The 14,198-nt window shown below is 41.4% G+C and overlaps 1 protein-coding gene across 4 annotated transcripts in view; it reads right to left on the reverse strand.

Annotated features, from left to right (window-relative positions):
- Positions 1-2,813: 2,813 nt before the first annotated feature.
- Positions 2,814-14,198, reverse strand: part of LOC129178187 (xylosyl- and glucuronyltransferase LARGE2s) — a 79,045-nt gene continuing 67,660 nt past the window's right edge. For 2 of the 4 annotated variants that reach the window (XM_054770171.1, XM_054770170.1), the window contains exons 13-15: positions 13,923-14,069; positions 11,364-11,559; positions 2,815-10,772 (exon numbers count right to left, since the gene is read on the reverse strand). In XM_054770171.1, coding sequence (XP_054626146.1) covers positions 10,566-10,772; positions 11,364-11,559; positions 13,923-14,069 — 550 coding nt within the window. In that variant the 3' untranslated portion in view covers positions 2,815-10,565. Of the gene's footprint in view, positions 10,859-11,363; positions 11,560-13,922; positions 14,070-14,198 lie in introns of all 4 variants that reach the window. The other 2 variants (XM_054770173.1, XM_054770172.1) reach the window with 2 other exon arrangements.

Consider the following 14,198-nt stretch of genomic DNA (forward strand, 5'->3'; position numbering starts at 1 on the left):
CTGATATTTTTCAAAAATTTATTAATTACCAAATTGTGCTGTTTCGTGGTTGAATAATAGGGATGAGCCGGATACTCGTTATAAATGAGTATCCGTTACGGATATGCATTTTTGCCGAATACGAGCATGAAACGAGTACATCTCGTCATTATCCGTAATGCGTCTGTGTAGGCTCTCAGTCGTACAGGAGTTGTCCAACGAGGGAAAGGCTTCTTAAGACGTCATCTGTACTTCTGTGAAGAAGGTGTCGGACGTTTTGCTCCTCATCCGAAGAGCTTCGTCAGCGAACTAACAAGTGCTGGTAGCGTAGGCCTTAAATACAGTAAGAGTGGGCGGAATTGGTGTGCCAACGCTCTCCTCCTATTGGTTCCTTACACTAAGACTGGGAGGAGTTGTGGTCTAATCCTCTCCTGCCATTAGTAGGATGGCAGACTCTCCAGTCTAACTCCTCCCAGTCTTTCCCTCATTATCCGTAATGGTGATGAAAGAAAAAAACTCATTATGTCATCACCCTTCACACTCTGTGATTGGCCAGTCACACACAGCGACCGCCCCTCCCGAGACACACTGTGCTTCCACACACACTGTGGGTTGAAGTGTGTGGAAATCGTTTTCATTTTGGCCACCATGTCTCCTACCATCCTCTGTGCTTTGAGCCAATCGTTGATGCACAGTTGGAATGTGTGCAGTTCAAATCTGGAATCTGTGCCATCCTCATGCCTTTCACAACATTGGCACCACCGTTCACTTCCAAGTGGAACCACTCTGCGTCGATATCCCATTCTTGGAGCAAGGTTAGAAAGACCTGGCTGATGTAGTCCCCTGTGTGGGACCCTGACATGGCCTTTACATTGAGCACAAGTTGATCTATGAAATGAGTCATCAAGCTCATGAGTGCTTCGGTGGACCCAGACAAGTTTCCAGCATTGTCCTCTGACAGAATGTCTTTGATCTTCACTACGACTTTTGTGAATATTTTAGACATGATGAGTACGGAAATACTTTTCACTTTTCATTTGGTATCTCTGCTCTGCCTTTCCCAGCAATCTTTTAAACCCAATGACCTCCACAACTGAATAAGTGAGGATATCGGTCGCAGTCATCCCCATGATGAGTTTGTCCATGTTCTTTGACATCTTGGCATTTTCATGCCCACTTTGTGGCCTTGTCAAACGCTTGAGCAATCATGCCCTGTGTTGGCTGTGGTTTTGGTGATTTTGCCATTTTTGCCATTATTGAAAAGTTCCATCTGCAGCCTTTTGTTTGGTTTGGTTTAATTTTATTTGAACGTGAATGCAGGTTACAATGGAATACATCTCATGAATCATCCTTTCACAGTTCCACATGTCCAAAAGCAGTAGGAAGAAGCAAAGCTTATTTAATCCTACCCCCCATCCATTCTACATCTTCTTCTTCTTCTTTTCCTTTAGGCTTTTCCCTTCAGGGGTCGCCACAGCGAATCAATTGCCTCCATCTAACCCTGTCTTCTGCATCCTCTTCTCTCACACCAACTACCTTCATGTCCTCTTTCACTACATCCATAAACCTCCTCTTTGGTCTTTCCACATCTTGTACAGTACATATTATTCACTTCCTGCATTCCATGTAATATTATTCCATATAATAATCAGTGTAATAATAGATAAATAACAAACAATAAAAAAAAAGCAAGACAGAAAAATAAATATAATAATCAAGACTCTTCCGCCTTATATTTAGCAACAGCTTGTATTGTTAAATGCTTATTTTCTCTTATTATGTCTACCAGATAAGATAATACGGTGTAACAGTGTTATTTTATTTCTAGAGGGCTCAAATAATATTAAAAAACAGATTTAGAAGGTCATAAACAGGTCATCTATGCCCTAACTACGAAAATATTCCATTATAATGAAGGAATCCTACTTCACTTATTACAGCCGTGTCTGCAGCCAAGTAACCGCGATAAAAGAGGGATTACTCCAAGGACACTTTTAATGATAAAGTCCTGCATTGGTGAAAGTCACATTTAGTTATGCTAATGTTGTGTCTTGATTTTGACTGCTCAAGTTTCAAATTCTGCAATTAAAAAAAGCATTTCACTTGCTATTCTAACATTGATTTGTGAGGGTCATTGTGCCACAAGGAGACCTCCAGGAAGTTACTTAGCTAACACGGCAGTCAGCTTGTCCACATGCTCGGAAAAGTACAATTAATTGACAAACACAAACAAGGTTGAGAGTTCAGCATGCAAGTGAGAGCTACACCACCCACCAGCTCCGAGCAGCAGTAAACTTCCACTCCATGCAGCCCATCAAGACGTCTAAAGGCAAAACATACTTATGTGCTGAGTAATTAGAAAAATATTATTACTGTTTGAGGAAAAAAAAACTTGTGGGAGGGAAGGTCAAAAGGGAAAAGAGCATTTTACTTCATGTCATCACCACATTGAATCCACATTTAGATCAGGCATGGGCAAACTACAGCTTGCCTGGCCAGATAAGCATTTCTAAATTATGTTATCACATTATTATTATTATTATTAATAGGGCCGCGCGGTGGCCGAGTGGTTAGCATGTTGGCCACAAAGTCAGGAGATCGGGAAGATCTGGGTTCAAGTTTGCATGTTCTCCCCTTTCGTGCGTGGGTTTTCTCCGGGTACTCCGGTTTCCTCCCACATTCTAAAAAAACATGCATCTTAAGTCATTTAGCCACTCAAAATTGTCCATAGGTATGAATGTCAGTGTGAATGATTTGTTTGCCTATATGTGCCCTGCGATTGGCTGGAGACCAGTCCAGGGTGTACCTCGCCTCTCGCCCGAAGTTTTGCAGTCTTGCGGCATAGGAAATTGATGGATAACACAAAAACTGTGTAGGGGGAAAAAATTTGCAATGTTATTTACGACCATAAGTCTTCAAACTTTTGCACGATGAAAATAATTCCAAAGGGTTTGTGAAAGTAGAGCATGTGTGGGTAGGGTGGAGTGTGAGATCGACAAGCGGATCAGCACAGCGTCTCCAGTAAAGCGGTCGCGGTAGTGGGCCGTCGTGGTGAAGAGAGAGTTGAGCCCTCAAATATTGGTCCATCTACGTTGACACCCCCACCTATGGTTTCCTGGAGTAGTTTGATTGTGAAGATTCTGGATGAGACTCAGCACCTCTAAATCTGATCTTACCCAGGAAAGGGTGGCGTGCATCCTTCGGGTTGGGTATGGGGTCTTGCTCTAGTTGGAGGAGTTCAAGTATCTCGGAGTCTTGTTCATGAGTGAGGGAAAGCTGGACAGGCGTCTGCAGTAAAGATAGGAAACCATCCATCTACATTCCTACCCTCATCTATGGCCATGAGCTTTGGGTTGTGAAGGAAAGAGCAAGATCGTGGATACAAGCGGCCGAAATGAGCCGAAAGGACTCATCTTAAGACATAAGGGTGATGAGTCTGGTCATCCGGGATGAGCTCAGAGTAGAATCGCTGCTCCTTCACATGGAGAGGAACCAGTTGAGGTGGCTCAGGCATCTTTTTTTGTTGCTCAACCGGGAGGAGGCTGCAAGGATTGGACACGCTGGAGCGATAATGTCTTACAGCTGGTCTGGGAAAGCCTTGGTGTCCCCCCGGTGGCATTGGAAGAGGTGGCCAGAGACCGGGAAGTCTTCCCTCCTGAGACTGCTGGCCCCGCCACCCGGACCCAAATAAGCGAATGAAAATGATGGATGGATGTTCTACCAGTGGAAACATGTAGTAATGTTTAGTTAATAGCATTATGAAACTTTAACATACGATGGCTGAAATCAGTGACATGACTGTAGTGCTTGGAAGCCTTGGTTAGCTTGATTGTTCCACAGTAACCTGTACACAAAAAATGATTACAAAAGGCCAAATTTATTTCAAGCACTGACATAGAAAAATAAGACTGATTTGATTCAACAATAATAAATAGAGTGCCTGACATCAGGTCTTTCGTTACAATCAGTATCCAGTCTTACAATACAGCAAAGGCACTATCGTGTTCACCACCATCAACGAGTCGTTGGTGATACACGTCCATACTTTGGTGGTTAAGGCCCCACTGCATCTGTCTTGACCTGGATTGTTTCTCTGCCTCTTCAACTACATGAATGTTGGGATTAAAATATCCTAAAAGAGATGGAAGAAACATGGAATAGAGGTATACAAAGCTGCATATAAAGACATGGTTGGACATACAGTAAAACACTCAACTTTTGCTATCTGCTTGCAGTTCCAGGACCGTACCATGATCCAAAGTCAAACACTGGCATCCATTACATTAACTGTTTGCCCATGTCAAGTCGTTCTTTCATCGTTTTCCAGTATAAAACTTCGCACATGTCATTTATAAAACTTAACTTATGGAATCCTATCTTAATAAACATGCACGGAGAATCTCAAAATGACTTTCATAAAAGGTGAGCAATGTTTATCATATAAACACGTCATGTATTTCTTTGTCCTTTTAGGAGTGTGCTCAGTAATTGCAATTAATTCATTAGTATGCAACAGTATAGTGAAATATATTCATATGTACAGGACTCCCTCGTTTATTGCGTTTAATTGGTTCCAGACCTGACTGTAACAAGTGAATTTCCGCAAAGTAAGATTCCTCATTTATGAATTGAATATTTAGAGCAGTAGTTAGAGTATAGGAAACCCGTTTCCGACCTTCTAAATGTGGGTTTTAACATTATTACAGCCCTCTAGACATGAAATAACACCCCTATAGTCACTTTTACACTTGTATTACCCAATATAGGAGACATAATAAGAGAAAATAAGACATTTAAAACATAAAGACTTGTGCTCATGTGTGTTGCAATAAATGCGTTCCGGACATGTGGACAGGAATTGACGTCGGGGGTTCAGAGTTGATTTTAGCTGGATTATGAATTCACTGTACAGTCAAATCTTGTTTTTCGAACGCCACAATTTTCATATGATTCGGTTTTCAACAAAAGTCTCAGTTATAGTTTCTGCATGTAAAACTATAATTATTATCCACAAAATCCGTCCTGTGTTTATATGTTTGGGTGTCTGGAACAGATTAATTGGATTTACATTGTTTCCTATCAGAAAAATTGTTTGTTTTCGTATGTTTTGTACTGTTGGAGCTGATTAATGACGAAAACGGAGGTACCACTGAATACTTATATACACTGTATTCTTATGTATTTGTACTTATATAATATGTGATATGAATTGTAATAAACTGTATTTTTAAGAGTACATTGACCATGGTTTCCATTTAGTTTACAGGTGTGTTCTCCTCATCACATGCATTTCTAAACTTCGGTATGGGAAGCGAGAATTTTAATGCACTTTAGTCCATCTTATATAATTGGTGATTCATCGATTATCCAATTAATGAACAACTATTTCGGTATTCAGTTAATGGTTTCTTATTTAAAAATGTAAATAACCCCTGATTTCAGCCTTTCAAATGTGAATATTTTTTAATTTCCTTAGTCATCCATGAAAGTAGACCTATTATCTTTGTGTTTCAGGCAAAACAAGATATTCACACTGGATTAATCAACAACAAGCTTCAGATTAATGGACGAAGAAAATAATCAGTAGTTGCAGCCCTAAATTGAACCTTATGAAATTGTTTACCAAAGTGTTTTTGATGATGTGGATTATTGCTGACATGCAAGCATTCAAGATTTTTTAATGGGTTTTTTTTCGCCGAAAATATTTTTTTCCACAGAAAAATGGAATTTATAAATACTACAGCATACGTGTACCACTGTTACAGAAGCCCCGAATGTTTACATGCTCGTGTCTTGCTTGCGTGATCATGTTTTTTCCTCAAGTGTTGAGATTTCCCACTTTGTTTGGCGGTCCTCAAACGCAACATAGTTGTGTCTACGTACAGTTTTGGCATCTGTTGATGGATCATCTTACATTATCATTCATTAGTGGTGAGTAGCTACAGTATACATTTTATTGTTTAAATTATGGATGAGCCGATCAATATCGGCCGATTTCCGTAAATGCTGATAAACGCCTTTCAAAGCCGATCACAAAAACCGATTGGTGTGTGGCGGCAAATTCTACCTTCTGTGTCCCGTAGGGTTGCCAACAAAATCACGCGTCTCGTATTAAGTGGACAAGGGACGCACTTTGTCCTATATTGCGAGAGCGCAAACTAATCTGTAAAACCTCAATGGCGGCAGTTTGACAGCTTTACACAGGCTACACCAATCGATGCCAGCGTGTTTGATCACTCCCTTACCAAAGGCTTTGTCTAGCTGTCACTGGCTGTACTTTACATTGGCGGCAGCTAGCTTGGTAGCTAGAGTCGTCTGCCTCGTGGTTAGTTCAGAACTCGTTTTTGTCCCACGGTGAAGCCACAAGTGGATATCACGTTCATGGGGTACATACTAACTTTTTCAAGTGTCACTGAACAACTTTATTATATTGTCATTATACTTATTATATCTTGTCCTCAAAACACTATTTGTGTGTGTTTTTTTTAATGAACACAAACACAGTGTGTGTCCAGCCCTGGATGGTGATGGTGATACTACCACAGGGGTCTCCTAGCTCGCCAGCTCATTTTCAGTAGCCCAACAAAGGGTCCAGAGTAGTTTTTTATTATAACTGTTCAATTTTTTTATGCCTTTATGTCTTTATATGACAAATGAGCACAAAATAGCATAAAGATTATAGCAGCACTGTTTGAATGGAGATCCATCCATCCATTATGCCGCTTATTCTCACTAGGGTCGTGGGTATGCTGGAGCCTATCCCAGCTGACTTCGGGCGACAGGCAGGGTACACCCTGGACTGGTCGCCAGTCAATCGCAGGGCACATATAGACAAACAACCATTCGTTTGAGTGGAGATGTGCTTGGCAAATAAAGTAGTGTACAATTTAAATGTCAGTCATAAATAAAACACTAATAGTTGACAGCTCTAAAGTGATGAAAGCTGGAGACCCCTGCAACCTGGACACTAAATTTATTCTCTCTATTTAATAAAAATATATATTTGCATTTTTTATTATGTTAATTTTGTTATTTTGAACTAAAAACAGTTTATTTGTATTTGTATGACTCCAAAACATGCATCAAATTAAATTCAGCTTTGTGTAAAAACAGACAATCTGCCCAAAATGTTTTTTTAAAATAATTACCTATTTGCCAGGGGCCCTTGGAATTGTCTATCAGCAGCCCTGGCCAATACCAATGGCCAATGTCACTCATGCATGAATGATATCGGATTGGGCAGCATAAAGCCCTGATCGGAGCATGAGTGTGTGAGGCATATATTGGACTTAAACATGGATTGTGTTGTGAGTGAACAATGGCAATTGAAGAGAAAAGGGGAGGGTTCTATACAAACAATTTCTATGGTAAAATATCTATTATTAGTAGTTATTGTACATAGTTATGAATGTGCCGAAAGCTGGAATATAGAATGGTTCAGTAGACCACACATACAATGTCCAGTATATCAGACAGTAAATACCCATGCACCAAGAGTGTCCAAAGTACGGCCTGGGGGTAGTAGTAGAGTAGTAGTGATGTAGTAGTAGAAGTAGCGATCACTTTATAATGAAGTGGCACCTACATTATCCCACAAAAGACTGAGTAGAGCCCTCACATTTTTATTATATACTTTTATTATATCTTCTCAAGGGACGATAATATAAAAAAACCCCTGGATATACTTTAGAGTAGCCAGTGTATAGCTTGTATCAGTGTAGATGTATTATCCACTGAAAATGGGTCAGCACACGGCCATTATTATCTAAATATCTGGAAACACACGTGAGTAGCAAGATAATTGTGTGCAGTCAAGCGTGGTGGTGGTAGTGTTATGTTCTGGGGCTGCACGAGTGCTACTGGCGGAGAGGAGCGGCGGTTCAATGAGGTGAAGATGAATTCTAACATGAACTGTGACAACAGCATGCAACAAGCATGAATTGTCTTCCCGGTGGGGACATCAACGTATCACATCTCCCACTTTGTTGAGCATCTTATCAACTTAAACTGTCACTAACGACAAAACTAGCGACTTTGTCTTTTACGTAGATAATTGTGTTTTGTCAACAGTCAAGCATGGTGGTGGTAACGTCACGGACTGGGGCTGCATGAGTGCTGCGAGCACTGAGAGGGGCTTCATTGAGAGGAAACATAAATATGTTCCGTTACATAATGAAGGTGGTGACAGCATCATTTTCTGCTGCCACCACTCGGGTGAGTGGTGGTTCATAGAGGGAAAGGGAACATTCTAACACAGACTGTTATATTCTGAAGAGAAGATCCCCTCCTTTGGTGGTAGCTGAGTCTGGGGCTGCACGAGTGCTGCCAGCACTGGGGGAGCTGCGGTTTAGTCCACCGAGATGAGGTGGACAAGGTGATGGCGTGGACAAGTATGTCTCCTGCACACCTGTACCCAGCTGAGCACCTCAAGCGTAAGTAAGGAAAGACAGAAGAATGGGAGGAAAGAAGGTGGAGAAGTGAGAGGTGTGCAACACCCACTAGGTCTGCCAGTGACATCATCAAGGAGGGGGGTGGGACGAGGACTACAGAAACAACCTGTGCAGCTCTGCTCAAGTCCATGCCTAAGAGGACTAAGGCAGACAATCATGGCTTTGTTTGGGAACTCCATTTTGCGGAATGATGCAGTACAGGACAAACCGACCAGTTTGTTACGCGCAATATTGTACGAAAACCAAGGCAAAATCTATGTGAAGATTTTCCGCAAAAAACTAATCCTATGAAAACCGGGGCGTACGAAAAGCGAATGGTATTGTAATGTAAGACCTTCATGTTTTTACCTCAGCAAATTGATAACAGTCACAGATGAAGTCAAAGTCATATTTTATGCCAGTCAAAGAGCCTCTACTGTATATCAGGGGCGTCCAAAGTGCAACGGGGGGGCCATTTGCGGCCCGCAGCTGGGTTTTTTAATGGCCCTTGGCACATTCTAAAAACACAATTAAACAACTGAAAAAAAAACTACAGCAAAAAAGACATTTTACAAGAATATCATAAAATATATTAGAAGAATAAAGTTATATAATCAACAAAAATAGTGGTAATCTTTAAAATCTTTAAAAAAAAAAGTCACAATACAGGGTTGTCCAATGTGCGGCCAGGAGGTCATTTGTGGCTGTATTTTTATTGGCCCGAGGCACATTCTAAATATATAATTTAACAAGAGCAGTAAAAAAAATTAAAATAGCAAATGGAGTAATTTTACTAGAGTCAAGATATCAAAAGAACAAAGTTGTATTCTAACAAGAAAAAAGTTGCAATTTTACGATCATAAACTCGTAATATAATGAGGGAAAATGCCATTTTAGTATAAATATTAATATGAATAGAATACATAGAAATATTACTGAAAAAATACATTAGTTTTCAAAAGTTCTAATACCATGAGAAACAAACAAAACAAAATAAAGTTGGGAAATTTGGTTGGGAAAAAGTTAAGATGTCTAAATATTTTGGGAATAAAGTCCTAATATTACAAAAATTAAAATATACTAATATTAAGGAAAAAGAAATATTGGAAAATTATTATATCACAAAGCTAAGATGCATCTTTGCATACTTTCATTTTTCAGAATGTGGCCCTCGCTGGAAAAAGGTTGGACACCCCAACTGTATATGATAGGACTGCTCTGCTGTTTTTTGTTGCAAAATGTTTCGTGAATAAGTTTTGCACTCGTGGGACAGCCTGATGTCATTCACGGGCCTTATTTGTCCACAAGTTGAATAGCCTCACCAAACACTGACTACTCTAAGTCATATCCAAGTTTCATATTGTTTCTGTGTTGTCCCTTGGGAAGATATAGTGAAATGGTTCCTGAACTGTGATGAGTGTACTCACTACTGTATTGTGACATACTGGATACTGTATATATACAGTAAAGTCATGGAAATTATGATTACACCACCCTTGTTTCTTCAGTTTCTTGTTCATTTTAATGTCTGATACAACTAAAGGTACCTTTGTTTGGACAAATATAACAATGACAACAAAAATAGCTCATAAGAGTTCATTTTTTTGCAGTACAATGCTATAGCTATTCATGTAAGAACTTAAGTGATTTTGGTTATTATGAAGAAAACCATGGAAGCTGCTAGATATCAGCTTATATTTGTTATCATTATATTTGTCCAAGCAAATGTACCTTTAGTTGTACCAGACATTAAAATGGATCAATAAACTGAAGAAACAAGGCCGGTATAATCATTTTTTCCATGACTGTACTGTACGCATATGAAACAAACACATCATCAGAATGGATTAAACTGGCCTTTGATTGATAATCTTAATAGTGGTCGAAAGAATGATCAATAAAAGTGAATCTTAAGTTAATAAGTTGATATTCACACTACAAAGATGAAAATATGTGAATGACCTTAGTAAATACTCCATGAAGTGATAAGGCGTAAAACATTCTCCTGTTGAAGTGACCTCTTCAAGATGATGCTGATCCAAATGAGCCCTAAACGCCAACATGTCCAGTAGACTGGATCATGTGTGAAAGACCCCTGATTGTCAGAAGAAAGCATGATAGTATTTTGCCTGAAAGAAAATTCCAATGCCTTGTGCATCATGTTCCATCTTGTCTCGTCTCTTTTAGGGAGAACCAATGAACACAGGAACCAAAAATGTCTGAAAGGTTCTGGAAGTTTGTGACAGATCTTTTTAGATGTTCCTCTGGGCGGTGAGGTACTTGAGAGCAGCTGAGCCATACTTCCTGGACAAGTCCTGGTGGAACTCGTCCTTGAGGGTGTTCAGGCAGTTGCGGTAGCTGGAGCTGGAACGGAACTTGGAGATGTCAAAGCTCGGAGCGTGGGGCATGTGGATCATGAAAGCATTTGGGAGAACCATAAGGTCATACTCCTGGAAGAAGGAACCATACAGCCATTCATTAACACGCTGAATTGATCAATTATCTGAATGGTACATTTTATATTTTTATTCTAACGTAAAAGAACGCCGTACGGTGGCCTAGTGGTTATCATGTTGGCCACGCAGTCAAGAGATCGGGAAGATCTGGGCTAGAATCTCCGTTTGGGCTTCTCTGTGTGGTTTGCATGTTCTCCATACATTACATATATACAATACATTACGAACACAGTTGGACTCAAGCAACCTATTATTAACAGGACAAGACGTGCATTATTGTGAGCTAACTGGAAAATGTACTCAAAACCAAGGCAAAATTTGGCCGTAAATTTGTGACATCAGAAAGCAATTAGTCAAATTGCTTTTCTCCCATTTTTTTGGTTACACAGTTCAAAATAACTGTTTCTGTGCACATAAAGCCCAAAGTAAGGGGAGTCATTTCCATAATGTGTGATGAAATACCCTCATGTATACAGTTTGTATTTTGAATTTTGTGTACCTGTGCATCCAGTTCGATGATGTGGGAAACTTTGTTCCAGCCAAATCCCACAAAACGTTGATCATATTGCGGACAATCTCGTTTAACAACAACATAAGGTTCAAAGTCTGGCTCCCAGTCAACCTTGTAAGGTGTGGTAGATGTTCTCCATTTGGCATAGTTGGAAGGAGCATGGCCTTTAGGCCACACATGGTACCTGCACATGCAAAAACATCATCAAATCAACATCAACAACATCAACGTGTCATGAACAATGTCTGTGTTCTCAGACAAACATGGGTTCACCCAAATGAGCTTTACCTTCCAGCTCAGCTCTCTCTTCACCACGACGGTCCGGTACAGCGACCGCATTACTGCAGACGCTGCGCCGATCCACCTGTCGACCTAACGCTCCAACCTTCCCTCACTTGTGAACAAGACCCTGAGATACTTGAACTCCTCCACCTGGAGCAGGACCTCATTCCCAACCCGGAATCCACCCATTTCCAACTGAGAACCAAGGCCTCGGATTTGGAGGTGCTGAGTCTCATCCCAGACACTTCACACTCAGCTGCAAACCGGCATCAGGACGACATCGTCTGCAAATAGCGGAGACGAGATTCTAAGGCCCCCGAACTGGACTCCCTCGACGCCTTGGCTGCGCCTAAAAATTCTGTTCATCAAAATTATTAACATAATCTCTGACAGAGGGCAGCGTTGACGGAGGCCAATGTTCACCGGGAACAGGCTCAACTTACTGCTTGCAGTGCGAACCAGGCTACAGCTCCGGTTGTCCAGGGACCGAATGGCACGTAATAGTGCGCCACCAATCCCGTACTCCCGGAGCACTACCCACAAGACACAGCGAGGGACATGGTTGAATGCGGTTTCCATGTCCACAAAGCACATGTAGACCGGTTGGGCAAACTCCCATGCACCCTCCAGTATCCTTGCAAGGGTGTAGCGCTGGTCCAGTGTACCGTGACTGGGACAAAAAACACATTGCACCTCCTGTAGCCGAGGATCGACTGATGGACGTACCCTTCTCTCCAGCACCCTGGTGAGAAAATCCTCAGTACTCTGAACTGCCGTTTGGCACATAAGCACAAACGACAGTCAGGTCCCTTTCCCCAACCCGAAGGCGTAGGGAAATTATCCTCTCGTTAACCGGGGATGACTCCAACACAGAGGCACCGAGCCGGGGGGCTATTAATAAGCCCACACCAGCTCGCCGCCTCTCCTCTGCAGCAACTCCAGAGTAGAACAAGGTACAGCCCCTCTCTAGGAGTTTGGTTCCAGAACCCAAACTGTGGGACGAGGCGAGTCCGACTATGTCTAGTCGAAATGTCTCAACCTCTCTCAAGTTTGGGCTCCTTCCCCGCCAGAGAAGTGACATTCCATGTCCCAAGAACCAGATTTTTGCTGCCGAAGACCAGGTTACCCAGGCACCTGCCCTCGACCGCCTCTCAAAGCACATTAAACCCGACCATTATGCTTGTCCCCCGCAGGTGGTGGATTTATGGGGGGAAATCCCATGTGGCTTCTTCGGGCTGGACCACAAGTGAAGGCCCGACCACCAGGCCCTCGCCTGCGAGCCCTTCCGCTGGGCCTGGCTCCAGGTTGAGGCCCCGGTATCCTACGTCCGGGTGAGGTGCAGTCCTTCCTCTTGTTTTTATTCATAGGGTCTTCTGAATCACTCTTGGTCTGGCCCGTCGCCTAGGACCTGTTTGTCTTGGGAGACCCTACCAGGGGCATATAGCCCAAGACAGCATACTGTAGCTCCTAGGATCGCTCGGGCAATTCAAGGAGGAGAAACATTTAACAATTACTTAAAATATATATATACCTTATAATAATGTAAAAAAACATTTTATTTATATTACATTATTTATTTATATTATATATTACATTCAACATTTGAAATATTATATTTTAATAATATATTCATTTTGCCAATAGCGCAGCCTTTAGGGACACTGCGTGAATTAGAAAATGAAGGCGACCTCATCAGTTGCCTGTCCATTAGTTTGTGTCTATTAGTTTCTATGACTGTAGGCGCTTGGAGAATATTCCTAGTGGTGTCATGGTACACGCTTCTGCCTTTCATGTGAGTCCCGGCCAGGGTTGTGTCAGGAAGGGCATCCGGTGTAAAAACTAAGCCAAAAACAAACATTGATATGATTGATTCGCTATGGCGACCCCTGACAGGAAAAAAGCTGTCCTTGAAACATGTGGAGTAGAAGCATGGCTTTGGGATCTTTTGAAAGTTAACAATTACAACCATTCCAACACCAAAACATGTACAGTAGCTCTTTCAAAACATTCAAGCTATGTTTTTTTTCTTTACACATTCCCAGTTTTCCCAAAATTCCACATTTTCCTTACAGCATTTCAGTTCAGCTTCATCTCTTCAGTATTCACACACAATTTACTGTTCTTCTATTCTATATGTGTGCATTCAAAATGTTAACCATTGAAACCCCAGACAAAATATATGAAATTGAAACAACAGCTCAAGAAGATATGGAACAATTCTAAAGAACTGGTTGAGAGTGCATTGTTGAGAGACCATTTTGATACCTGAAGGTATAAAGTGTCCCCATGTCCAGCATGGAGAGCAGCTCGGCTTTGGATTTGGGGAAGGACAAGCGATACCGAAGTGTCTCAAAAGCAGGAACCACCAGGGCTTTCCTCGTATCAGCCATGTCCAACTGGACCACAGATTTTCTACACGGAAAAAGCAAATAGACGTGTCATGTAAGGGTGGAAATGTGTTGCCACATTCACAGCTGATGAAAATGTGTTTTAATTCACATTTCGGATGGGTCCACACCAGGAAATGATTGGTTTTCATTT

Source organism: Dunckerocampus dactyliophorus, chromosome 3 (genome assembly GCF_027744805.1).
Source record: "Dunckerocampus dactyliophorus isolate RoL2022-P2 chromosome 3, RoL_Ddac_1.1, whole genome shotgun sequence".
Lineage (NCBI taxonomy): Eukaryota > Metazoa > Chordata > Actinopteri > Syngnathiformes > Syngnathidae > Dunckerocampus > Dunckerocampus dactyliophorus.